At 43.4% G+C, this 26,454-nt stretch overlaps 1 protein-coding gene across 2 annotated transcripts in view; it reads left to right on the forward strand.

Moving 5' to 3' along the window:
• Pbx1 (PBX homeobox 1) overlaps positions 1–25,793 on the forward strand; it is a 311,495-nt gene extending 285,702 nt beyond the window's left edge. Inside the window, exon 8 of one of the 2 annotated variants that reach the window (XM_036202143.1) lies at positions 23,871–25,793. Coding sequence is in view for 1 of the 2 variants with exons in the window: in XM_036202140.1 (XP_036058033.1) it covers positions 23,871–23,891 (21 nt within the window). In the remaining variant the exon portion in view is untranslated. The remainder of the gene's footprint in view (positions 1–23,870) is intronic. The other variant, XM_036202140.1, reaches the window with a different exon arrangement.
• Positions 25,794–26,454: the final 661 nt, after the last annotated feature.

Genomic DNA, 26,454 nt, shown 5'->3' on the forward strand with positions numbered 1-26,454 from the left:
CCCTCTATTCTATAGGCGGATTTGAGGCTCCCTTCCTCCTCAGGCATTCATACATATATAGAAAATTTCATCCAATCTGCAGTTCCCATTAAGCCCTGCACCCCCAATCTCAGGTCCCTATATCTCTGTGATTTCTGCTTCTTCCTTTTCTGTAAGAGGTCCGGCTTATGACCCTTCTGCTATTCTCCCCATCTCAGCTAGAATCAGCTGCCCGTTGCTGACCCCAAGCTCTGCGGACACTGTGGGGTAAACCCTGCACACAAACCCCACAGAGCCTCACCTCCCTCAGCTCTGTGGACCTAAGTTTGAGTCATGGGGCTGCTCCCATGTCCACAGAAACTGTCCTGACATTTGCTCCTAATGATTCTCTCCTTGTCTTCCCAACTCCTTTTAAGCAAGCTGGAAATGTTTCAAATCCTCTGGCTTCTTTCTCTAGTTTCTTTTCTTCTGTCTCTTGTAGAGATGCCATTCTCTTTGTTCTTGGGCCTAGACATTTGTTTCCTGCCATACTTTCCTAAACTGTGTTTTTAATTCCCCACCCCAATTCTATCTCTTTCCTGAGCTTCTACTGTATCAAATGAGTCTTAATCAGCTTTAATTCCTCAAATTCCACAATGCTGTCAGTGACACTCCTAAACTCAGCCACCTGTACCCCAGTAGGTTTCTCCGAAGTCACTTCTTCTCCATCGGGATCTCTCCAAAGGGCCCATCTTCTCGCTTACACTTTTAGAACACACGGCTTATCAATTTTCCCTTCACACCGAAACTGTGATAGTAGAATTCACTAGTAACCTTGTGTTTCACCCTGCCTTTGCTCATTTTCTGTTAACACCCAGGACTTCTTTCTAAGTCACTCATGAGAACGTCTCTGGCTGCTCTCCCCACCAACTTCCTGTCTGCTGCTTTGGTGCACTTGGAATTCCTTCCTGTGAGGTCTACATGGGGTTTGCTCACTGAGCGCCCAATGGCCACATCATACGGACGTCAGTGCCAACTCCAATACTGTCACCTGGATCCTTCCTGACACCACTTCTGAAACCAAATGACAGCTTTTCCATGCCAGCAATTAATCCAGCATCAGCAAAGCATCTTAAAACCCATGCCAACATTGACATGAGTTATTCGAAGTAGGGTTAGGGCTCAATCCCACAGACTACCCCATATCAGGCTTTGTAAGCAACTGGCAAGTCTGACTGGGAGCTGTAAGTAGGTTACAATCCCTTCTTTAAGTGGAATAATTTGCTAAAACAACTCTGGTCCTCAAGTAGCTACTCCATTTATGTGTCCTCATTTGTGATAAAGGATATAAATGAACAACCAGATGAAGAGATGCATCAGGTAAATGGGAGGGTCCTGAGAGCAGAAGATTCTGTCCCCAAAGTGTTAGTGTGCATCTCTGCTCTCCATGGATGTGTTCACCAATTACTTGGGGGATTTTTGAGGTTTTGTTATATAGACATGAGGGACCAAATCACAGGCCAGTGGTAGTTAACACAGAGCTTGAAGCGACAGGGCTGAAAGTTTCAAGTTCCTGGTCAGTCTTATCTTTCCTGACCAGCTCCATTCTGAAACGACCTAGCAGACTGTTGACAGTCCCCTCCTAAGAACAAAGCATGTCTTGTCACTCATCACTCAGGAAATCTCAAGGAATTCAGTTGCCCTGAGTGAAGGCCAGATACACGTGGAGCACCTCCAACCTGAAGATCCAGCATCCAGTGTATTCCAAGATATGGACATTGTGAGCCCCAATATGATACCACAGTGCAAAACTCCACACCTGGCCTCATACAATGGTCAGTGCTAAAAATCTATAGAATTATTTACAGGCTATGAGTATATAGTATATCTGATATGTAAATGAATTATATGTGTAGAATTTGCTCTCATTCCCACTGTATCTCATTATATCTAAAAAAGTATTTCAAAATCTGAAAAAATACAAAGTACAAAAGTACTGCTGGTCCTGAGCATATCTGATAGGGACACTCAGCTTGTGTGTGTTTCCCATTTTATCACTAGGGTATATGACCTGTGATAGATTGTTTAATCTGTGTCTCCATTTCCTTCACAATGAGATATCGTTAAAACCAGTAGCTACCTCATAGGGCTCCTGGAAGGATTAAATGAGTTAATACATGAAAAGCACTCAGAGCAATACCTATCAAACAGTAAAGGTGAAAAATGTGTTCCTTATTAGTGTCATTCCTCCAATATATTTCGCTGGCACATTGTCATCCTTGAACTATTACCAATTAGAATGGCCTCCTCGTTCTGGCTTCCATTGTAAAGAAATATTAGCTGTGATTATCGTCTCTCCCTCTTCCCTTCCTCCCCACATTCCTCCTATTCCTCCTCCCCTTTGTCCTCCTCTCTCTCCTATCTCTTTTTTCAGTCCTTCTAGCCTGACAGCTAAGATATCCCTAACCTGTCACCTCCCTGTTGGGTGTATCTTGCCTCGTCTCTTCTTGACTTTCCCACAGCTTCTATTTTGATCACAAGATTACAAATTAATTGATCTCATTTCCTCTTGAAAATCTAGGCGAATCTGATTCTTGGGGGCAGAGTAGTCCAAGGGTGTGTTGAGATGACCTTGATCATGCTTTGATCTGGTCACAGCATGGAAAAGTAACTGAGGTGGGAGCTGTGGTCAGAACATTAATGGTGGATGCTAGGACAGACCTGAAATGAACATTGACTCTCTCTGGGGAGACGAGCCTTGGGGAAGTGGGAACAGAGTAGTGATGGTATGACTTACATTTAAGAATATGACTCTGGCAACTGTTGTGAATAGGCCACAGGCAAGCAAGTTTGGAAATAAAGAGTCACTGAGGAGATGATAACAGTATTTTGGGCCAAAGGTGGTGGTGGTGTGGCCCCAGAGAGATCCTGATATAATAAAATGTACTTTGCAGGAGATGGGGAGATGACTCATCCGTGCAAGTCTGTGCTGTATGAGTTTGATCCCAGAAGCTACATAAAAATAGCCACAGTGGGGAATAATCCCCATGCTGGGGAAGTGGAGACAGGTGGATCCTTGGCATTTACTGGCTATCGTGCCCAACTCAGGCCACTGAAATACTGTTTCCAAAAAGCAAGGTCAACAGTTTCAAAGAAATGACACCCAAAGTTGACTATGCACACATACACATGTATAAGCACACACACACACACACACACACACACACACACACACACACAGACACACACACAGCACTTTGCATTGATGGGGGGGGGGGGGGGGATGTACAAATACCTTCAGCCCCGAAGGAGCTTTCCTTGTGTGACTACTCCCTGGATTTCACTGCTCAGTCCAGATGGGCCCCACTACCCACAAACCCCCAGAGTACTCTGCTTATACCGTTCTTGTAATATCATGGGTTTTTGTTGGAATTATTTACTCTGTGCCTCCCTTGTGAATTGAGAACCTCTGCTCGTGCAAGATAATTTTATTTGGCCTCAGTGGAAATGAAAAGGTAGATAAGACTTTTATCCCAGTCACAAGCTCGAATGGGATGGGACTAAACAAGGACTCCCACACTTACCACCGAGTGTGGATCACGGCTGTCAAATGAATAAATAAACAAAGAAATGTAGCAGAAGCCAAACCACTGTGGGCTGGAGCTGCAGTGTTCTTATTAGCAATGCTGTTTAAAGTGTAGTGTCAGGGTTGGTGACACTGCAGACTCCCTTCCAGTCCCCAGCATTAGACTCGAGCGGCACCATAGCCCATAGATAATAACACAGTGCTGAGAGGTAAGGATCATGCCAAAGCGTGAGAAGGAGGTTTGTGGAATATTCCAAAAAGCAGGTAGACCAGGATTATCCCAGGTTGCCGTGGGCATATTCTACTTTTTTTTTTTCCTTGCAGTCATGGTTGTTGATGCAAAGCTATTTCCCTGGTGTCTCTGGGTGACATTTGTTCCTTAGCGTCCCTGGCCTTAAATAGAACTCCTGTCCTTTTTGCTGGATTGTTCCTCCTTTGCTAATGCTGTCTCCCCCAAGTCCCAGGAAGAGCACTTGACATTTGTTATTGGTACAAGAGCATCATTTGCTGAATGTGAATAGAAAACAAAGTCTCCCCAAAGAGTGGAGATGAATGATGACCTCAGAGCTCCTCACCCCTCTCTTCCTCCAAGCACAGCAGCGATCCCCAGCCATGCTGGGTCCTAGAGCAGAGCTGCCCCATCCTTGCCACATTCTAGCTCTATGGAGATCTGTTTCTGTAATTATCATGTGTATCTCGGTGGGCAAAGGTGATGGGTCATGGAGTGACAGGATGGGGTGAGGGGTGCTTCCTAGATGCCTTCCTTTCCTTGTGAAATGAGAAGACCCCTGTGGAGATGGAGCATGCCACTGCCCCCCAAACGTCCTGCTGCCTCAGTTGAGATGCGCTGGGATGACAAGGGAAGAAGCCTGCTCCTTTGGTACAGTGCTTGCCACACAAGCCTGAGGACATGAGGGTGAGCTCCAGAAGCCATGTAAAAAGCAACACTGCACACATGTAATCCCGGTACTGGGGAAGTGGAGACAGGCAGATCCCCTGGGACTTACTGGCCATCCAGCCTAGTTCCAGGCTGGGGAGGGACCCTGTCTCAAAACGCAAGATAGAGGGCCTGAGGAATGATACAGGAGGTTGGCCTGTGGCCTCCACACCTGTGCATGTACACCCATACACTCATGTCCACACATAGACGTATATATGCACACACCCACACTACCTAGTCCTTCCTATTAGGATGCTCACTGTCTAGTGAAAGTGCCTATACACATCTACCTATTATTCATAGGATAGGTAAGATAGATACAGTCCTATGAGCACCTATAATAAAGAACACTGAATTAGTCAATAGGGTCAGTAATGACTTCTTAAGTATACATAATAATGGACAACAAGGAGAGTGCTAAGCTGAGGGACCACTGGGGGCACTGGTTAACTGCAAGAGAGAAACAGTAGAACTTGCAGGCCAGGAAGGTCAAAGGTCAGAGAGTCAAAAGGGGGCCTTGATGCCGTTTCCCCACCCTTTCTTCACTTGATGGGAGTACCTGCTCACAGCACAGCTGGCCTGTCACACCGCCAGGCTTCCACCCTGCAGCCACTCCCCGAGAGTGCATGCCCACAGCACAGCTGGCTTTTCAGACGTGCATGTTATGCATCTATGATCAAGGATCGAAAGTATTTTTAAATGACTTATATGTTGAACAGATACGGACTTTCTGGTCATTATCCCCTTGCAATCTAATAACAACCATATTGGGGCTGGAGAGATGGCTCCAAGGTTAAGAGTGAAGAACTGACTTCCGGACACCTGCATGAGGCAGATCACAATCACCTGTAATTACAGCTCCAGGAGAGCTGATGTCTCTGACTTCCACAGACAGATCTGCGTGCATGTGCAGATACGCTCACACAAAAAGACAGACAGACACACAATTAAAAACAGTTAAAAAGAAAATGGCCTTCAGTTAAGCAGCTTTTCCACTGTAGTAAATACTATAAGTTATCCAGAAATGATTCCAAGTATAGTAAGATGTTTGCAGGTTACATGAGGAGAATACTGTTTTTTAAAATATAGTCTTGGATTTTGGTATCTGATCAGGTCCTAGAACCAATTCCTATTAGATGCCAGCAGGCTATGACTCCCTATGAGTCACACAGATCCTGAGCCACACTACTCATTCACTCATTTGCCTATTGAGTAGTGACATTACACCTGGAATTAAGAATAGCAAAAGAATGCTGCCCTTCCTCTACCCTTAGAAAAGAGGCTGGTCTGTTAAGAGACAGAAACAGAAAACGGGGCCTCCATTTTGATAAGCAGCAGCGTGACCTTGGGTTCCTTTGCCATGGGGAGGGGGGACTGGATCCTGGTTAGCAACAGAGGTGTCAGGGAGAACTCAGAAGAGTATGGGAGTGTGGACATCTGTTGTTGGATGGGTCAGTTTAGAACCTGTGGCTTCCCATGGTTAGCATCAGGTGCCGTATGTTTCCCAAGCCCTTGGCTCCTGGCCCCTAGCCCTTCAGCTTCCAGTGGCAGTCTGTGTAAATCTTTCTCGGAGAGTTGTTTCCCCTCGTGGTCATACAGTAACAGCCTACTAAACCTGCCGATGGGGTGAATTACGAGCCGGTCCCTGGAGCCCCAGCCTCTCTTGCCCACAGAATGAATTGTGGCGCTCCGAGCTGCTGGGCTTTTTATTTATTTATTTGTTTGCTTTAGCATATTTTAATCTGGTCATTAAATTGCAATCTGCCACCCATCCCCAACCCGAGCTGTCTTCAGATGGAACAGATTTTTCACAGGTAATGATACCTATAAACTTCAGGGGTGGCAGACACCAGAGCAAACTGGAATTGGGGGAAATGAGATGTTGTGGAGACACATCCCACCTGGCTGAACTTTGGATATCCTGTTCCTGCTCTGGCTCATCCCTACCTTTTACAATGCAGCTAGTGGTTCCTGAACAGCACCTGTGGCCAGGAACAGCCTGGAAACCTGTGGAGGGAGGCATAGGTGAGCCTCCACACCTTGTCCCTGCATGCAAGAGATCATGCTGTTCCACGTTGTGCCTGACAGTAAAGGTGTCGCACAGCCTGCCTTTATGGTATTGCACAGGGAGAGGCGTGCACTGATAAATCAAAGGCAAAGAGGGTGCCAGATGGTGCCATAGTGATTGTATTCTCGAGGTCATCCTTCTCACCTGCAGTCTCTCTGTACTGGGGGGATTGCCATCTGACAGCAGGGCCACCAACCTACAGAGGTGACACTTGTCATGGTTAGAATATTGGTACCACAGATGTGTCTAGCATTTCAAAAGTTGTACTGACATATTCCTTTGGAGCATCACAACTGTTGCATGAACCCAAAGAAGCAGGTATCACAATTCCCTTCCTGCAAGAAGTAAAACCCAGACACAGGGACTGTAGAGCAAATTACGTAAGGAAGTGTTCAGCTCCTAGAGGTGTGCAATAAATGCATTTCGAGTCAGAGTCAGTTCATGTTGCCCTAGAACAGGCCAAAGATTCATTTCAAGGCTGCTTTATAATAGAATCTCATCCAGGTCTTGGGAGCTGGAAGCTTCCACTGAGCAAGCAAAGTCAGGAACCTGTTGCCTCCTAATTAATTTGTGTGCATACCAGAGGTTTTGGCACCCACAGGGTGCTTTTCAGGTGTAACTGCTTAGGAAGGCAGGCAAAGAGACACGTTCACATTGATACGCTTGTAGTGAAATAGGCTGAGTTTTCAAGTTTTCCACTGTGCACTTCTTTCATGTTCTCAATGGCTTTCAGTAGGTGCTGTGGCTCTGCTCATTTCAAAAGGAAACTTAGGGAGGTTGAGCACCTTTCAGGAAGGCACAAAGTAAGAAGCAGAGGAGCTGAGAGTCTGGTTTCCGTGTCCGAGCTGCTAACTGTTGAGGCCTATGACCTCTTTCTGGGCATACAGGCTCCTGCTCTGAGTACCAGCTCTTACTCTCACGGCTGGAACCCACCAAGTACAGCTGCATTAGCAAAGGCCTTCTTGCTAGGAGTGAGAGCTGGAGCTGAGGAAGGAACAAAGAGGTGGTGGCAGCCATCTTGTCACACTGAAGAACTTAGATCTTTTCAACAGATAAACTCCCAAAGCCAGTGGACCCCTCGGCGCTCTGTAGCCTCATGACACAGACACAGGCACAGAGTTCAATCTGGAGGTCAAACTTGGGACTCCAAGGTTCTCTCTCTTGTAGCAGTCACTGGATCACGGCCTTTAAACAGTTAGGCTGCGTTAGGAAAAAAAAAATTAACACCACACTGATGTTTATGCATACTGCTATAGATGACTTGGTAACAGGGATCATCACACTGTGTCTCAATTTAGAAGCTGCATTTGCATAAAGCAGAAGCCTAAGTAATCTAATTTTGCTATTCTGTCCCTGTCAGCTAAGGATGACAGGAGTCAAGTCCACTATCTTTTCTCCCTAGGGCCCAACCTGTTAGCCAAGATCCTCCTTATGACCAGGCACAGAGTCATGGAAAGCATGGGAAGTGTCACCAGATGTCAGAACAGGCTGATGACATGGTATAGCAAGAGACAGGCTGGTGTGTGTCAAAGCCATTGTGCTAAGAAGTCATCTCAGGATGACATTATTTGACGACATCCTTGCCAAAGTTAGGAGCTACCTAGACATAGCATTCTGATCCTGACCTTATGACCCTTGACCTTTCCTTATTTTCAGAGTCATGTGCTCTGTCACTTACCTGGCTTCAGTCATGATCCTTAGAATGACTATGACCATAATCTAGGTGCCCATTCACAATTCCTGACAGATGGAAGACTTGCTGATTGTCTTATGATTTGTACCCATACCATTCCCAAATTAAGTAAAATGATCTCTAAATGGATCCAGTACCTAACTTTATTTTGTTGTGTGTATTCATATTTATGTTTTTTATTTGTTTTGTTTGGAGTGTGTGTATGTGTGAGTGTGAGTGTGTGTGTGTGTGTGTGTGTGTCTGTGTGTCTGTGTGTCTGTGTTTTAAGACAGACTCTCATTCTGTTATCCAGACCGACCTTAAATTCATGACACTACTCCTGTCTCAACCTTCCAGGTGCTAGAATTATTAGTGTGAGCTACCCATGCCACCTTAGCCTTCTTTTTTTGAGGGAAGGGGGCTCAGAAATCTTACTGTGTAGCCCAGGCCAACCTTGAACGTGCTGTATAGCCCAGTCTGGCCTCAAACTCCTGCTCCTCTTACCAAGGCCAAACTTGAAATAAATGGAGTTTCAAAATAAATAAATTATGTGGCATCTGAGATTCAGAGCTGATGCCAACTTTCCCTTAGCCCATCCATAGTCTTTACAAACTGGACGTAAGTTTACACCATCTAATTTGTGGGACTGGTCTTCTGATACAATGGCTAATGACATTGTTTTGCAAGAGAGAAAGTCTTGTATGAAATAAAAACATGGGCTTCCAATAAACCCCATTGAGTGGCTGGCTTGAAGGGGAAGAGGACAGCACTGGAGGAAGGCCCCAGTGAGAACGGGAAACATGAGGCACAGAATGAGCTTGGTGCCTGGAGATCCCCAGCTCTCACACCTTCACTCCTATGTGCAGGGACTAAGAAGTCTTGAGCGAGCTAGCCAACTTCTCTGTGCCTTCTGAGGCACTTCCTCATCAGTAAAGCAGGGCTCGCATGGGTGCCAGGAGTCATGAACTACTATGTGCCAAGGGCCCAGCCCAGGCCTGACCCAGCAGATGATCCGTTCATCTGATTCTCCTCTATGCTTCTTTAAGTCCACTATTTGGCTCCAAACTCAGGGCAGGCTTTAAAACTGTGCTGCACAGAGGATACCTCAGATACTCTACTCTGTTCAGTGGCAGAGTACTTCAAATTGTTGAGAAGGGAAAAAACCACCGTATATGGTCTGTAAATTCATACACAGGTGCCCAAGGCCAATGGCCCAGAATTGATCCACCCAGTCTATAAGACTGAATGTCCCATCTCCATTGATGGCCTGGAAGCTGTCCCTCTGTGTCTCAACACACTATTCCTACCAGCTACACATTTGGGAAATAGTTGAAAAAAGAATATTAAACAAACCCCAGAATCAACAGATACCCAGGAAGGAAGGGAAGGGGAGGAGGGAGAAATAAGTCAGTGACTGCTCACCAACTGCTTCCTATGCCCTGTGGATTTCTTGTCAATGATTATTCAATCTCAGGCCTGACCTTTCTATTCTAAATAACACTGCAATATCAGCGTGGCCCAGCCCGCAGCTTTTGCAGGAAATTAACTGTATCTGGTTCTCACAGGAGACCCAAGAAATCCCCCCAGTAACTAAGCCCAGACTGGCTTTCAGACAAAAAGACCCAGCATTATCTTCTTCTCATACATTCCTCCTAATGCCCGTCTAAATATCACAGGGTTCCCAGCTGCTTTATTCTAATAAATACTCATCTATTCTCAAAACAGACAAATGTTAGGTCTCAGGTGGGGCTAAGCGTTGTGTGTGGTAGGAAGAGAAAACAGTGCAAGAGGAAAAATGGAACAGCTCCTAGGCAAATGGAGATTTCCAGACAGGTACAGGACTAGCTAAAGAAAATGGCTAATGGTTTCTGGCAGAGCCAGAGTCCGAGGTGATTTCTAAATGGCCGTATTTATGGCCAGTATCCACATTGAGATGTCCTTTGTTCCTCTGGTGCCACCTTGGGTTTCTGAGCAGCCGTAAGTGGCAGTGGTATAGAGAGGGATACTGACCCAGCTGGTGTGGCTTGCATTTTGCCAGTGGGTGGGAGAGGTGTTGGCCGGAAGCAGGCTTCACAGTGAAAGTGGATGGGAGAGGTCTTGAGGGGTTGAGGAAACAGGCTTCTCAGTGAAGTGGCAAGCTTCTGTCAGCTTCCCCTCTCTGAGTTAGAATCTGCACCTGAGTTCAGACGGTTGCATCAGCCACAAGAACCCTACATGGAGGAAAAGAGGAGAGAAGAGACCTAGCTTTCCATGACCTTGGGAGCCTGGCTAATTAGCAAACACAGTGCACACAATGGAAGGGGTAGAAAGACCCAGCATCCTGAAGGTGGGGAATGCCTGGATTGGGGTCAGTGATGTGAAGAAATTCTCTCTACTTGGGCTTTTTGGTCCCTCATACATACATCATGTCTTGGACCCAAAGAGAGGCCCTCAGAGATGACCCAGTTCATGCCCAGACATTTGCTCATAATCTGTGAGCCTGGCCCATGTCCAGGTGACACCCAGGCAGAGAACAGGATGCTTCACCTAGGGAGGCAGGTGTGAGTTTCTTACTCAGATCTTTTGATCCCTCTAATAATACTTACAGCGCTGTGACTCAGGTGACTGGAGATAGTACACATTTAAAGCAGCTATAGATTCAATCTTGTCAAACTCCTACTCCATTTCCTCATCTAAGTCAGTGGTTCTCCACGTGTCTGACTGACTGGTGGAAGGTTCTCCTGACCATTGGCAAGAGGGCCAATGACAGTTTGAAGGTGTGTGCCTGTGTCTCTGGCATAACGTAAGGATGCCACACCATGTTCAGCCTAAGAATTTGAGTTCAGTTGTAGAGACAGTGATATTAAAATCCTACCCAACTTCCAGGGCCTGGCTGTCACCTCACATTCTCCAGTCGGCTCCCCAGGTGCTCTGATCTTGGAGAACAAGCTATTCTCTGAATAGCTGCAACTACCATGTACTTTTCTTTTTAGGTACCAACTGTTTACCCCTTCAGTTGCACACTCTGGAACAAGCTGGGTGTGATGGTATATACATGTAATTCCCAGCACATGGGAGGAAGAGGCAGACAGATCTCCGATCTCTGTGAGTTCAAGGCTGATTTGGCAGATATAGCTAATTTCAGAACAGCCAGGGCTACATAGTGAGACTTTGTTTCAAAAACCCAATCCTCTACCCTTGAAAAAAAAAAAGGAAGAAAGAAAGAAGAAAAGGTAATGTTCCAGGACAGTTAACAGTAGTGTTTCATGGAGCCATTAGGCCATGGAAAAACCTAAAAGTCATAATTCCAAGTCTATGGTTTAAAAACCCATGGGATCCATCTCCCTCTTTCCACTCTGCTTGCCAGGGAGACTGGATGAATCCATAGGCCAGAAAAAGGCAGACTGCCTTCCTGAATTTGGCTCTATCTGGCTTTAACTGTTTTCTTCAAAAGACCCAAGGATTGGTATATGATTCCCTATTTGATAACTGGCTCAGAAGCCTCTAAACCTCACAGTGAAAGTCAGTCAAGGGCTTGGCTCCACCCAGTCAGCAGGAATTAATGACCTCCTCAGGCAAAAGACCTCACTGAATCTAAAACTAGAAGCATTCCGCTATGTAAGAGAATCCAGAGGAGTAACAACCAAAGGGGTAAACAGTTGGTGCCTAAGAAGATGTGTACACAGTAGATGCAGCTGTTCAGAGAATAGCAGAGCACCTGGGGAGACATCTGGAGAGTGTGAGGTGACAGCCAGGCCCTGTAAGTCAGGTAGGGTTTTGATGAGTGGATATTACTGCTTCCAATTTATTGGCCCAATAAACAGGCAGTACATGGAGGGTAAATAAATGTAAAGCAGCTTGGCAGTTTAATGTGGGTGTCCACGCAGGCACAAGCAGCTGCTGATGTGGGTTTTCATGAACTAAGTGAAAGCCTTTTCCTGAAGCTTCCACAGAATCTCATTTTAGGATATTTTAGTACATACACCTCCCCAGTCATAGACAGGTGCATAGGGTCTTCTAGGGGTCAGGACCAAAGGTGAAGATTCCCCAGAGCTTTGGTAGGGCTTACTTGTCTAGTGCTTGTTGCCTCATCCCCTGGGAGTCCTTGGGGACCCTGAGGTGTACCACCTCCAGAGGACAGAGAAAATTGCCCATGTCTTTTTGTTGCCTGTCTCTATCCCCAACTCCCAAGCTGAAGGGAGGAAGAGAGTACTGTCTCCATTGTGTATCATTCTATTGTACAACACTATCACAACAGATAAGGAACTTCGCATGCATTTGTGTAACAGGATGCATCAGATTCAAGTTTCCTCTTTACCAGGACAGAGACAAAATCTCCTATTCTGCTCTGCATTCCCACCCCCTGGTCTAGCAGCAAATAGTGTTTAACACGTTGAACAAAGACTGCTCCAGCTCAATTCATCTTCATCCTTTTTGGAGAGGGATGTGTTGTGGGGGTAGAATGTGAAGTCCTGTAAAGGGTCTGAAGAGGGCTATGAACCTTCTCACAAGGGAAAAAATGTATTTATGCACATGATTTCTATGGCAAGAAGACTGAGTCTTGAGCCAGGAGACAGCATAGTCACCATACAGCATCCTTGGCAGCTTCTAAGTGGGCCTTCCCAGAGATGGGAAATTAATTCACTGTCTCCTTACTTGGGTACCGTGCTAATGGTTGAAGGAATGTTCTTCATATAGTGAGCGGCAATCTTCCTTTCTGGAACTCACACCCATCCTTCTCTCCTGAGCATTTGAAGCAGAGAAGGAGCTAGACTTTTGCTACAAGGATTTTTATCCTTCATGTACATACTGCTTTTCAAAAGTTTGTGAACACAAGTCCAGAGCCTTCATGGGCTTCTCTGACCTCTTCCTGTTTTGCTCAGATGGAATTTACATCTCTTTCCTGACCCTAACCCTGTTTATCACCACCCTTGCTAACATATGAGGCCTAGGGAATGACCCAGGACACAGACACTATTTATTCTAGTGTTTCAGACAATGCACAGGCTTTATGTTACCTAAGTAGCTGTTGCTTCTTGGTGGACTTTTCACACAATTGACCCTTAATTAGCAAAGAGTCGGTGATGGGCCCAAGCCTTTGCTCAGGTGTGCACTTGATAATACCCACCTCCCCACCGGGCATTTGTACCACTTGACAGTTGGATCTAATTGCACTGCTTTTATATTTATCCTTGTTAAATGCCACCCTATTAGATTTGCTCCTTGAGTCCAGCCTAGTGAGACCCTTTTGAATCCTGATTTTGGCATTCCACATATTAGCTCATTACTCTCAGACAATGTGTTTAATGTGTAATAAAGAGCTACCATTTCCTGACTGTTTCTCTGACCAAATGCTACACTTTACACAGCATAGGTGGCATGCAATGTCACCATACTAGGCTGCTGTCCACACAACCATGCTTTGGACAGGACCAGCCAGAGTCAGTGCCTGTGGCAAACACTGTGGACTACTTCAGGCTGGGATCAGATCTCTTCCCCTCTATTGACATGTTATCTTTCTCCTTACCTACTTTGATCCCAAGCGACAACAAGAGGAATTTTGTTCAGTATTTTGAAGAAATAGAATCAGAAATTCTGTGTTGTTCTGAGATATTCCTTCTGAGGAGTAAGTGATGCAAATAGGCTGTGTCTGTTTGGGCCAATTCATGCTGACCTTTATAAGTCACAAATGATTCTACATCACGCTTTGAAGTCATTATTGAGTGGAACCTAACTTCTTACCTAAGATGACTTCTGAACCCTGTCAGTTTGTTATTTTAAGGGGTGCACATTCTGTTAATCAGCCTCTCAAAAACAAACAAACAAACAAAAAAAACAGAAGAAAGTCTGAGGTGTTTTTATTATTGTTCTCCTAAGCATGTCACATATCACCCCTAATTAATAATAGTTAGGCCTCTAAGACTTCACACAAATGATTATGAAGCATGTTTTAGAATTTCAGCCGGTTTGAAAGTGTCTCTCACAGCCAGTTACCAACAATCTTATGCATGACCCTGTCCGTGATTAGTTCTTGTTCTTGCTGGCTTTTATTTCCAAAAATACTAGTCACATTTCTTAATAGTTTATATTCTCACAGATGTCTTTGATCCAAGACCACTGTGGGACAATGGAAAAGAAGCATAGAAAATGAGAGGCCAGATTTCTTCCAGAGATGGTTTGGAAAATAGCAGTTAAGAAAAAGAAAAAAGAAAAAGCCAGTGGTGCGGAGAACAGAGGCATGACAGGAAAGAGCTTGTGTCTCTGGCCTTGTTCTTGGCTAAAACAACAACAACAACAACAACAAAAACAAAAACAGCCGGGCGATGGTGGTGCACGCCTTTAATCCCAGCACTTGGGAGGCAGAGCCAGGCGGATCTCTGTGAGTTCGAGGCCAGCCCGGTCTCCAAAGCGAGTTCCAGGAAAGGTGCAAAGCTACACAGAGAAACCCTGTATCGAAAACAAAAAACAAAAAACAAAAACAAAAACAAACAAACAAAAAAAGACCTCCATAGGAGACAAACATCACCACTAACAAGGGGCTGCCATTCCCCAGGCTTCTGAGCATTGCTCAAGAGCTGTTCCTTATTGGAGTGGTTTGCTTAATCATTCTTTTGCCCATATTGGGATAAGTGGGTAGATAAACTGTGGGGACCATCAGACTTAGGAGGTAGACTCTTTCTGAATGTAATTGTGTTTCCACTATCTATCACTATGACCTGTGCCCCCTATTTTTGTCTTCTAACACCCCGGTTTGACTGATACTTTATGTGTGCCTAGGTGTTAGTTCATTGATGCTGTATCATTTATTTACTTCTTATGTTGTATATTATATAATGTTGAACATGAATGTTTTATATATACAGAGAACTTCTTTTTGTATAACTTTCCCATATCAGTCCATGCTCATAACATTTTAACAGGGTGAAATCAATGCAGACCATCATGGGTATGAAATGGGGCTATCAGACACAAGGAGCTTTCCCCTCAGAGCCTTCCTCCATGAGCTTGGTCCTAGATTGCATAAAAAGGAGGATGCTGAGCACCAACATTGACCACTCTCTGCATCTTGGCCATGAGTGTCATGTGACCCCCTGCCTCCTCAAGCTCCTGCATCCTTGACCTACCTTTGGTGATAGACTGCGCCCTGAACTACATGACAAAATAAATCATCCCCACTCTTAAATCCACTTTTCTTACGGGCATTTTACCAGGGCGTTTACAAAACCATTTTGTGTGGAGGCTAAAGATCCAGAATTGTAGTGAATCCCTTCCCTACAGATTCACAGGTGTAGAATGGGGGAGGGGAAATATTCGAAAGCATCAAAGCCACCTCCCATTGGTATGTGTGGATAACAATCTAGAGAGAGACTATAACATGGCATGGCTAGGCTTCAGGATGGGGTTGGGGAGCCCAGTGGCTGGGGAAGCTGGCTGGCTCTGGGGTTCAGTCAGGACTGGAAAAATGTAGAGTTTTTTTTTATATAGCTGTGAAGGAAAATACATGAGAGAAGCATGAGGGGAATGACTCGGTCCAATAGAAACGGGGGCCTGAGAAAGTCTCACCAATCCCATACCGAGCTCTGCAACCAAATGCTCTTCTAATTGAACTCTACAGTGGGCAAAAAGCCACTGCACGCCACTGCCATGCTCAGTCACTGCCTGAGGTGGGCCTCAAAAGAGCTAACTGGCAGAGACTCCAGTCTCCCACAAGACTCTAAGCCGGCCCGTGAACTTTTGTTTGTTTTTGAGACAGAGTCTTAGTATGTCTATCAGGCTGGCTTTAAACTCTCAACTCCCCTGCTTTAGCTTTGCCCAGCTATAAACCCTTCCAGAAGTGGGACACGAAGAATGCATGCATGGTTTCCATGTCTTCTACACAATAAGAACTGAATCTTGTGTCAATTTTATGGAAGTTGGGGATATATGTATTTCCAGTGACTTCTTAGTAATTTTTATTTTTCTCCATTGTAAAGTAAAAGAATTGTTTTTAACACAGTACAAATGCCCCAAATGGAAAAATACAAACACGCACTTGTATAAATATTAAATGTATTTATATATGTGTATGTGTACCCATCTGGGAATATATGTGCGCGCGCGCGCACACACACACACACACACACACACACACACACACACACACACACACATATATATATATATATATATATATATATATATATATATATAAAATGGTTTTCATTAAAACATTTTACAGCAGGCATTTGGGCAGCAATTGAAAATGGCCTGAGGTGTCTCCAGAGTCGAGGTCAGTGAACTCAAAACAACCTCTTGAATTTTCCATTAGTGCATAGTTAGATGAAGTAATAAATAAATTATTATTAAGCACTTTGCAAATAGAGTGTTATGTAAATGCTAAATAATCATAATAATACAGTGGTATGCTGATCTTGATAAACGGGTCGACTTTTATGTCATTTAAAATGGATGGCGCAGCAATGTCTGTGAAGACGAATGAGGTCCACGCTCATGGAGCTCAATAACACACACAGACTCCTGTGCTAGGAGACTTGGGCCTTTTCCGGAGTGGCTGCCTTCTCTTCCCCTGGTCTCTGTGGGACAATTAGCAGAGGAGAGGGATTCTGGCCCAGCTTTAAGGGGTAGTAAAAGGTTCCTATGCAGAGATATTGAAAGGAGACCTAGGTGAGCGCGTAGGGATTTGCATTTCTGAGAAGTCAGGGCTAATCTATACCAGGCTGGGGGCAGGGAATTAACATTTATTGAGCGCCTCCTGTGACCCAGACACTGTGCTCACTCGGTGCTCCGTGTTTATTATCTCATTCATCCTCCAGGCCAGCACATTAAGGTAATAGAGGAATAGAATAAAGCGGAAAGCATTGCTATTTTCTGTGGAAAGGCAGAGACTGACCTAGTGCAGGAGCTGCGGTTTGCATTCTGCTTGCCCGCGGAGGATACGGAGGGGGAACATCCCCAGGAATCAGCAGAAGCCAGACCCAGTGATCTGTCCCTGCCCCCAGGTGCTGGTACCTTTCAGAAAAAGCATTTGTGTGATGAGTGACATGTTTCTGTGGAACTACACATAATGACTGCTCCTTCTTAACCCTGCCAGACTTACACACACACACACACACACACACACACACACCACAGTCCAGTGCACAGATTCAAGGCTTCCATACCTCTTAACAGCATTTAGCAGATGTTAATGTAGGCATAGACATGAGCACAGCATTTCATCAGTCGACTATGTACATTATTTCAGTCCTTACAACAGCCCTTGATTCACATGGTATTGCTTCTTAAATGAAAACAGAGTTTTGTTATGTATCTTGCCATATTCCTCCCAAATGCAAGAAAAGGGAGGTGAGAACCAGGTAGGTCCTTAAATCCTGGGACTTTTAACTGTGTGATGACCTTGTTCTACTACCTGTTGACTCTGAGATCTAAGTACCTGGGGATTTGTTTTCCCTTCCCCCATCACTGGGTTATGCTCTTAATGATCAATTACCTTTGTTTAACATGTAAGATTTTAAAGGTCGGAATAGAGCTCAATTGTCTGTGGGTTTGTTTGCTAACACTTTTGTTGGCATAAGCGACACACTAAACTGCCTCTTTCAAGAGTACAGTTTGATAAGTTTTGACATTTATATACAACTGTCACCACAACCAAGAAATTGAACCTGTTTATGACCACCAATGTAGTCTTTCAACTTTGTCTGCTTTCCCTAGGCAACCATTGACCTGCTTTTTTTTTTTTTTTTTGTCACTACATCTAGCTTGCATTTTCTAGAATTTTGTCTATATAGAATCTCACGTCATGTAATCCTTATTGTCTGGCTCCTTTCACTCAGTGTTATTACCTTGAGAGTCATATGAGTATTTCACTTTTTCTTTATTTACAGAGATAAGAACTTTGAATAGGTACTGTGTATTTTACATAGTGTTTACATTGGACCCAGTCCAGACTCCAGATTCAATTTCTATTGAATTTCACAAATTCCCTTTGTGATCTGTGTACTAAGGAAAGTTTTTTAAACTCTCAGAGGCTTGGTTTTTTTGTGTGTCTGTTTGGTTTTTATCTATGAACTGAGTAATTTGCATAGCATACGATCTATACACGAATGGCATTTAAGTTTGCTACTAAAATAAAAATTGAGATACACTAGCGTAAGAAAACCCATCTACATATTTGTATTCAGCAAAGTACTTGATATTCACTAAAGATTTCAAATTTGATGGAACAAAGGGAGGGATATGTTAATTCAGTTCTGAAAACTGAGCACTTCTTATTTGTCTGACATGGGCAGGATACCTCTGACTTGGAGAAATTCCTGTTTAGATTGGAGGGCTAGGGGATGAAAGATATAAATAAAATCATTGCATTGTTAAGAATAACCTGGATTCAAAAGACATTTGGAAGGCAGAGTCAATAGACTAGGTGACTGCCTAGAAGCAGGCATGAAGGGAAGCAGATCGGGTTAGGCTCTTTACGAAGGCGGAGAATTAGACGAATAGATTTCTGTAAACAGGTAATAGGGACAGTTCTTGGTGTCTTGGCTTAGGCTGTAATAGAAGATCCAGGTGGAAACCTCCAATTTCTGCACAACTGATCTAGGGAGAAGTTCAGGGTCGAAGACAAAGACTTGGGAATTTTCAGCATGTAGGATGCAGATGCCATGGAGTGGGTGAGTTCACCCAGGGAAAGCGTGTGGAATGATAATAGATGATCAACACATTGTTAAACGTGATCATACAGCAGAATCAGAAGGCACACTGAACTGTTCTTACCCGGACCAGTCCTATCGGAAAGGTTTCCAAACCTACTAATTTCAATCATACACCATTTAACCCAGGTGATTAAGTGCAGGCTCATCTGTGTGCTATTAAAATGCAATTCCAAAAAGGGGAAAGCACTTCAAAGCAAACACAAAAGACTACCTGGTGTGGCCCTTTATCTAGGAAGAACACAGCTGGAAAGTGGTAGACAGAAGCCCCAGTGGGACAAAAGCAATTTTGATGTGCTAAAAAATTAAGCCTCGCATAACTACTGTGTCTTTTTTCCTATTTTCCTTTCATTGAAAATAGACTTTTTTCATACAATATATTCTGATTGTTCCCCCCGCCCCTCAACCTCCCCAGTTCCCATCCAAATCCACACCCTTTCTCTCTCTCTTAGAAAACAAACAGCCATCCAAATAATAATAATAAAGATAAGATAAAATAAAACCAAACAAATCAAAAGAGCACAAAACAAACAAGCAAATAGAAGAAAAAGATCCAAAGAAAAAGCATAAGAAACACATATAGATGCAGAGACACTAACATTCATATGCACAGGAATCCCTTAAAAACACAAAACCGGAAGCCATGAGATATAAGCAAAGGACCTGTACAGTCCAAAAAAAAAAAAAAAAAAAAAAAATCCATTGCAAATCATGATGAGACAAAGGACTTGCAAAGATGTCATTGAGTTTATTTTGTGTTGGCCATCTACCGCTAGGATTGTAAGAACCCAAGGGGACAGAGGACAGCAAGGAAACATTATCCTCTGTACACAGCAGCACCAATGAATGCACCTATGAACTCACAGAGACTTTGGCAGCATGAACAGAATCTGCACAGCTCTGCTGTAGATGGAGTCCTAGAACCGAAAGGAGAAGTGAACACATGCCTATCCCTAACTCAGAAGCTGTCTCCACAGATGACCACTTGAAAATGAGGCTCTAAGGGAGTCTCATTGGGGTTACAAAACAATTGTGTTTTCTGGGAATTTTTTTTCTTTTGCGAGGATAGAAAGGGTTATGAGTTTGTTTTATGCTACTTAGTTGTGTATTGATTTCTCCATGCCTAAAATTGTCCCTCCATGTGCCCCCATATCCCCTTTCCTATATCCTTAAGTCACTAAGTATATGTTAAGTACCTTCTGTGTATACATATCATATTAGGACCTAGAGACACAATGAGTAATGGTGTTTAGTTCCCACCAAAGAGAACCAGAGAATGCATACTTTCAGGATACTCAGCTCAGCTCATGTTCAAAGCACTCTCCATTGAGTTGGTGTGTGTGTGTGTGTGTGTGTGTGTGTGTGTGTGTGTGTGTTTGTGTGTGTTCTTTCGTCTGTCTGTCTGCCCATCCTCTTATCTACACTGCACTGATGTGCTGAGACATAGCTGTGAAGGAAGTGCCCAATGATCACATGATGGATGCATCAGGTGGGTGACCCACAGAATTGGAGTGCAAGTCAGTCCATGGCTGAGATCCAGACCTCCCAGCCAAGCATTCTTTCTGCTAAGGGGAATATTTTTGTCCCAGCACCCTCATCCTGGGCACTTTGCCTTTGCAATTTCCTGGTTGTCTATTTTATCTCTTTCAGCTGACACATTTGATAGGTCCTTGGGGGGGGGGGAAATACTGACTTTAGAATAACTTGCCTTTGGTCAAGCACTGTGTCCCCCAGGTGTATGAGGGGCTTTGGGAGAGCTATCCTCATTCACACGCCCCTTCCAAGCCCCACTGTTCATCTGGAGAGAAATATGCTTATCAGTTCTGCATGTGCCAAGGAGCACTATCAAAACCAAATTAGCCCAAGCTGGCCACCATTCAGGTCAGCTAATTAAATTAGCTATTGTTGTATTACTGATAAGGACAGTTTGGAAAGGAAAAAAAAGCCTCTTGTCCCAGCAGCCATAAAGAGAAAGCCAAGAAAATGTGTTAATGGGATCACTGTGAAAGGAAACCCCTCAGACTAGCAGCAATACCTGGGGGGGCTTCAGTGGACTGTTCTATGAGCCATCTGCTCCAATGGCTCCAGTCCTTAGGAATACTGCTGCTTTCTGGCTTTCTGGTCCCCAGCTGTAGCCAGGGCAACTGGTCTCATTCTCTTCCCACTATGATCCTAATCCTTCTGAAGGTGTGGAGGGAAATGGGGACTGGAACCTTCCCTAATGTGCTGAAATATAGCCTCCCCAAAATATGAAAGCCAATTGATGATTGGAAGAGCCATAAGGAAAAGGTAGGAAGAGAAAGGGAAGAGGGAGTTGGGTGGGGTGGGGTGGGAGGGTATGGTCCAGGGGAAATAGCTAGATGCCCACTGAGCATCTACCTGATTACTCAGCCTTTCCACTACTTGGTGCTGTGTTTGTTTGTGAGGCTGCAAAGTACGTTGCCTGTGGTCTTCTAGGTAAAATGGTCATACAGACTTACATTAGGTCAAGGAGTCAGTGTCCTGGGATCCTGGGCTTGAGTAGGGAGATGAAATGATAGAGAATGGAAAGGATATAGCTAGTACACCAGTGATACTGCCACCTGCACTTGGCCCTTCTGTCAGCAGCTCCACCCTCTCAAACCCTCCCAATAACCTGCCCTGGGTCTTTCTCATTTTCCAAATCAGGTTATCCAGGCCTCCTAAAGTCTGTGAGTTAACTACCCATGGTGTGCTCTCTTGAGCCTAAATTAATCAGCCTTGTGCAGCCCCAAGGACTTCAAGAGTTTGAAGTTCAACTCACATCCTTGACAAGATGAAGCTACAGACCTGGAAACGTCAAATGATTTCTAAAAACCACACAAATGATAGTCAGCAGATCTGGAGTTTCATAGCATCACCAAGTTTCAATAACAGTGCTACCTGGGTGTGACACCCACTTGTTATCTTTCCAAGAAAGTGAAGACAGCTCTAAGGAATGCACCTGAGAGTCCACAAGGAGGGCCAGAAAAACCTGTATTCATGCCTTTCATTCTCTGGCTCCTTTTTCTACTGACCTTAGAGACCCCATTACAGGCTTTCAAGTCCTAGGAAAATATTTTACTGTGAGAGAACAAGTGAGTTGTAAGCTTCTTTAGAAATAGTATCCATGTGTCACTTCATACATGTTTAGTGTATTTCACTATTGAGAATGAAAACCCTTTATTCCAAGTGTATTCAGAGTCCCCAAGGCTAGAGTACTTTCTAATAAACCAATGTACTGTATAGAACAACAAAGAACAGCAGTGATATCGAGAACAGGCATGCTTATCTTGTAGGGTAGTGCATGATTCTAACTAAGAAATCTATAGCGTGTGCTTTGCTGTGAACTTTAGCTTTGAAAGCTCCTTCTCCAAGCATCAGTCTCTTCATGTACAAAGACATCCATTGTCTGCCCCTCAAACTCTAGCATCCCAAGGAAAATGGCTTGAACAGGCTAAATAAGAATTTCCAAAGGTGAATGAATTAGGATATTTACTAGGATATTTGATTATTAAAAACTCTCACCCCTGTAAAATAAAATAAAAAATTTACTGGAGAAGCTGTACTAAGGAAATATAACCCAAAAACTCTGGTTCCACATCTACATTCATTATGAGTACCAAGCAAAGTTGAGCCATCCATCTTCAAGTGCAAGAGTGCTACCTCATGAGACCCAGTGCCTCCTATCAATATACCATTGAAGTAACATTGTTAGCGCCTCTACCTCAGAAGAAATCTGTCTTTCTCCAATGTCAATTTAATCAATTGTCAAACTGGGAATATGATGGAAAGAAATCGCCTTGCTCTGGGTAAATGGGTACTTATAGGGTCTGAAATAAAGTCATAATTATCACTTTATATCTGTTAATATAAATACTATATAATCATAGAATAGAAGGGGGAAATGTCATTATAATCCTACCATCCCATTGGTGCTCACTGTCTATAAAGTCTTCCTGATAGTTGCCCACATATACACAGTTAATAATTTAGTAGTTTGATTTATTTTAAAAAAATACATAAAAGCATGTTAAGCTAAACTTAACCAGTGTTTGAGTTCAGAAGTTACAGTTGATGATACTCTTCTAAACTATGCTAAACATTCTTTGTTTTTCTTGATCCTCCGCCACAAAACAAGAGTCCAGACATCACCCTGATCCTTCATATTGTCAAGGGGTGAAGTTTCATAGACTTCTCACCTATGTACAGACAAACATTAATTCTTAGATACACTATTAACTCTTGGGGGAAAGTTAGTATGCTTTCTTTGATGTTTTTGCATTAGAACAGGGTTCTACACAGGTTCTATATAGGGAAAAGAAGACACTTGTGTGGTCTCCCTTGTCAAGCCTTCACTAACCTGTGAAAGGATCAGGGGGAAACGTTTGTCATCCATCTTTTTTAGTGATGGAGGTGGAAAACAAAGTGGAGGGGTGTGGTTTTGGATTCAAGAGTGTATAGATAGATGAGTCTTGAGACTCATCAGCTGTGTAATCTGGAACAAGTTGGTGCCTTTAGGATCCATTTGCACTTCATCTCTAAGACATGGACAATAACAATTATTTCATAGAATTGTTGTGAGGGTTAAGCAAGATAATGTAGGGGGATGTTGTAAAAATAAATTACTTTTTTCTTTAAAAAATGACATTCTAAACAAGTTATTCCTTTGAACTCTTGCTAATATTTACAGTAGAATTTTTTTTTCTACATCACATGAATGAAAAACTAACTTCAATTTTTGGCGACTGATGAGCCATCTCTGGAGTCATCGACGTCCAGGCCTTTCTCTTCTCTTCCTATTTTCAGCTGGTTAGCTGCTCACTGAGATCTTGCCAGAGGGTGGGGAAAAGAAATAAAAATGGAAATTGGTCAATTTGACTCTTTGATAGCAGTTCTGATGAATGAACCGGGTGGAAGATGTTAAAGTTGGGAACTAAACTAGAGTTTTGTCTTCTTCCCAGGATCTGTCAAGAACCTACTGATGTTCACTGTGACAGCTGCCCCTCTTCTCTTTACTGAACAAAAAAAGTCTTCCTCTGCCTGAAGAGCAGCCCATCTTCCAAAATAATACATATTGACTTCCATAGAAGTAAGAGGTGTCTGCTGGCCACTGGCATCAGAAGAAACCAGCCTGGTGAGCAGGGAGCTCGAAGATGTTGCAACTAGATGAGGAATGGATCAACAAGACTCCCAAAGCAATAATCACTATTCTTTCTCTTCTCCACTAATCCAGCATCCGAATCACCACGCTTAAGCATTTCCTGTGTACTCACCATAATATAAAATATGGTGAGTAGCTAGATATATAAAGTAACCTCTCAACTCCCCCCAAAATTTAATACATTTAAAAAGTAAGAATTATGCATGTGACAAGACAACTAATCACATAGGGGAGAGAACATAGTTGCAAGTATAGCATCCCCCACATGCCAGTCACCATGGGAGGTGCTGCACATGTATTATTTTGTCTAATCCCTACCACACCTCCAAGAGGCATTCCTATCCTCTCATGGATGATGCTATTGAGAGTCAGAGATATTTAGCCATTTGCCCAAGGCCACATAGATAGAAAAGCATAGAGCCTATTTTCAGGTTTAGATATACCTAACTCTATAGTCTATGCTTTGTTACTAACCCACACCTGCCAGGGAGAGAAATCAGAGCTCAAAGACATCATTTAGTGCAGCTAAGCTGAAATAGACCTCTAAAATGCCTATCAGCAAAATCTGTTCATAAAGTTTTACCAAGCTCACTGATTGGTTTGGAAACTAGTTTTAGCCAGCAGATAAATGTCTAGATTCTGCAGGCAGAGATGATGGACCAGAAGTGACCACGTGCTAGTCCCAGCTCAACCATTATCCATCTGAGCAAGTGCTTCCCTCATCCAGGATCTTGTATCATCATTGGTGACATAGAGCACTTCTACACTGTCTAATGTCACACTCTGTCATTAGACAGCTCAATGGTCTAAATTCGAGCAGACCTGAGTTTGAATCCTGGCTCCATCCTCAAGCAGTGGGGCTGTTAGGCAAGTCATGTATACAACAGAGATAATAATACTACCTCAGGGTCTCTTCCCTTACTGTTCATTCTCCTTGGGACAGTTCCCATTTATCCACAAGGTCACCCTTATACCTCCTTCAGGTCTTTCTCAAGTTACCCGTTAGCTAGGCCTCCCTTGAACACAGTATCTAAACTTGCAAACCACATTTTCCAATTTCTATTTTCTTTCCTCATGCTATTATTTTCCTTAACACTCAACACCTAACATTCTATACAGAGCACTTGACTATCTTATTTATTGCCTGTTTCCACATTCTCACTTCTAGAATGTAAGCTCTATATGGGCAGGGTTCTTTTTTTTTTTTTTTATTCTTTACTGCTGTATCCCCAGTTTCTAGAATGACTTAGGTGCTTAATAAATATTTCTGGCATAAATGAATGCTTGTCATGAGGATAATTTGAGTCAAGTACTTTGCATGGGACCTGTCACGTGGTAAACACATGTGTGTTATCTATGGGGCTGGCTGGCTGGCGGTTATTGTTTTATTATTCTACCCAATCTCCATGGAGCACATGTGTTCTCTTTCCCTTCCAGATAACCTAAGATTAATTAGCATTCTGACTTCCTTAGTGAATTTGAAGGCCTATTTCTGAGAGTATCCAAAAGCAAGTGGGAATAGTCTTCATGAGAAAAATAAGAAAGACTTGCATGGCAGTTACCTTCCCTTCTTATACATTAAAAAAAAATTCCACATGAGTAGAAATTTCAGGAAATATATTACTGGTGCACAAGAAAGAATTTTCACAGAGTTGATGTTTAATGATAAAGTAAATTATTTCAAGAGATAGGACGCTGATCATACCTGGAGGTCTCCTAGAAGAGACAAATAGGTGTCCGATAAGTATTGCTCTCTGTACATAATCAAACAAATCAAAGATATTGATGATCAAGAGGCTGAACCAGTCAGTGTAATGAAAAATCAAGATACAGTACTCTGCTTCTAGACCCTAACCATAAAGGTCTTTGATAGAAAATCCCTTCAAATGTTAGAGAATATAAACCTAGAAGTAACTGTCCCATCATTGCTCAAAAAAGTTCTTGGCCATTTCCTCAGGTGATCATCTACTGAGGAAAAGATGGCCTGAATATCTAGAGAACTGTTGAGCACAAACCTAAAGTTGACACTGATATCTGGGACCCAGAGAGATAGTTCTCATGGTCTTGTTCTTAAGAAAAGGTTCATGCTGTGCATTTGTTCATGGTGAAGCCACACAGTTCATAGATACACCTCTGATGACTTCTTCAGTCCTTGATTGAGTAATGGAAAAATCACATGCCCATCGGTCAACCAAAATATAACAGAGATCCCAGGATGGTGGAGTAAGAACTGCTATAGTCAAGTAAACCAAGAGCAAGCTTCTGAAACCTTTCTCCCTCCAACCTCCACATCGCCACCAAAACAGTAAATCAAAAGCATTCTAGAATAAATTGAATAAATCAATACTTAAAAACCTCAACAATGTGAGAATGGTGATTCCTAC

Source organism: Onychomys torridus, chromosome 11, assembly GCF_903995425.1.
Source record: "Onychomys torridus chromosome 11, mOncTor1.1, whole genome shotgun sequence".
Classification (NCBI taxonomy): Eukaryota; Metazoa; Chordata; class Mammalia; order Rodentia; family Cricetidae; genus Onychomys; species Onychomys torridus.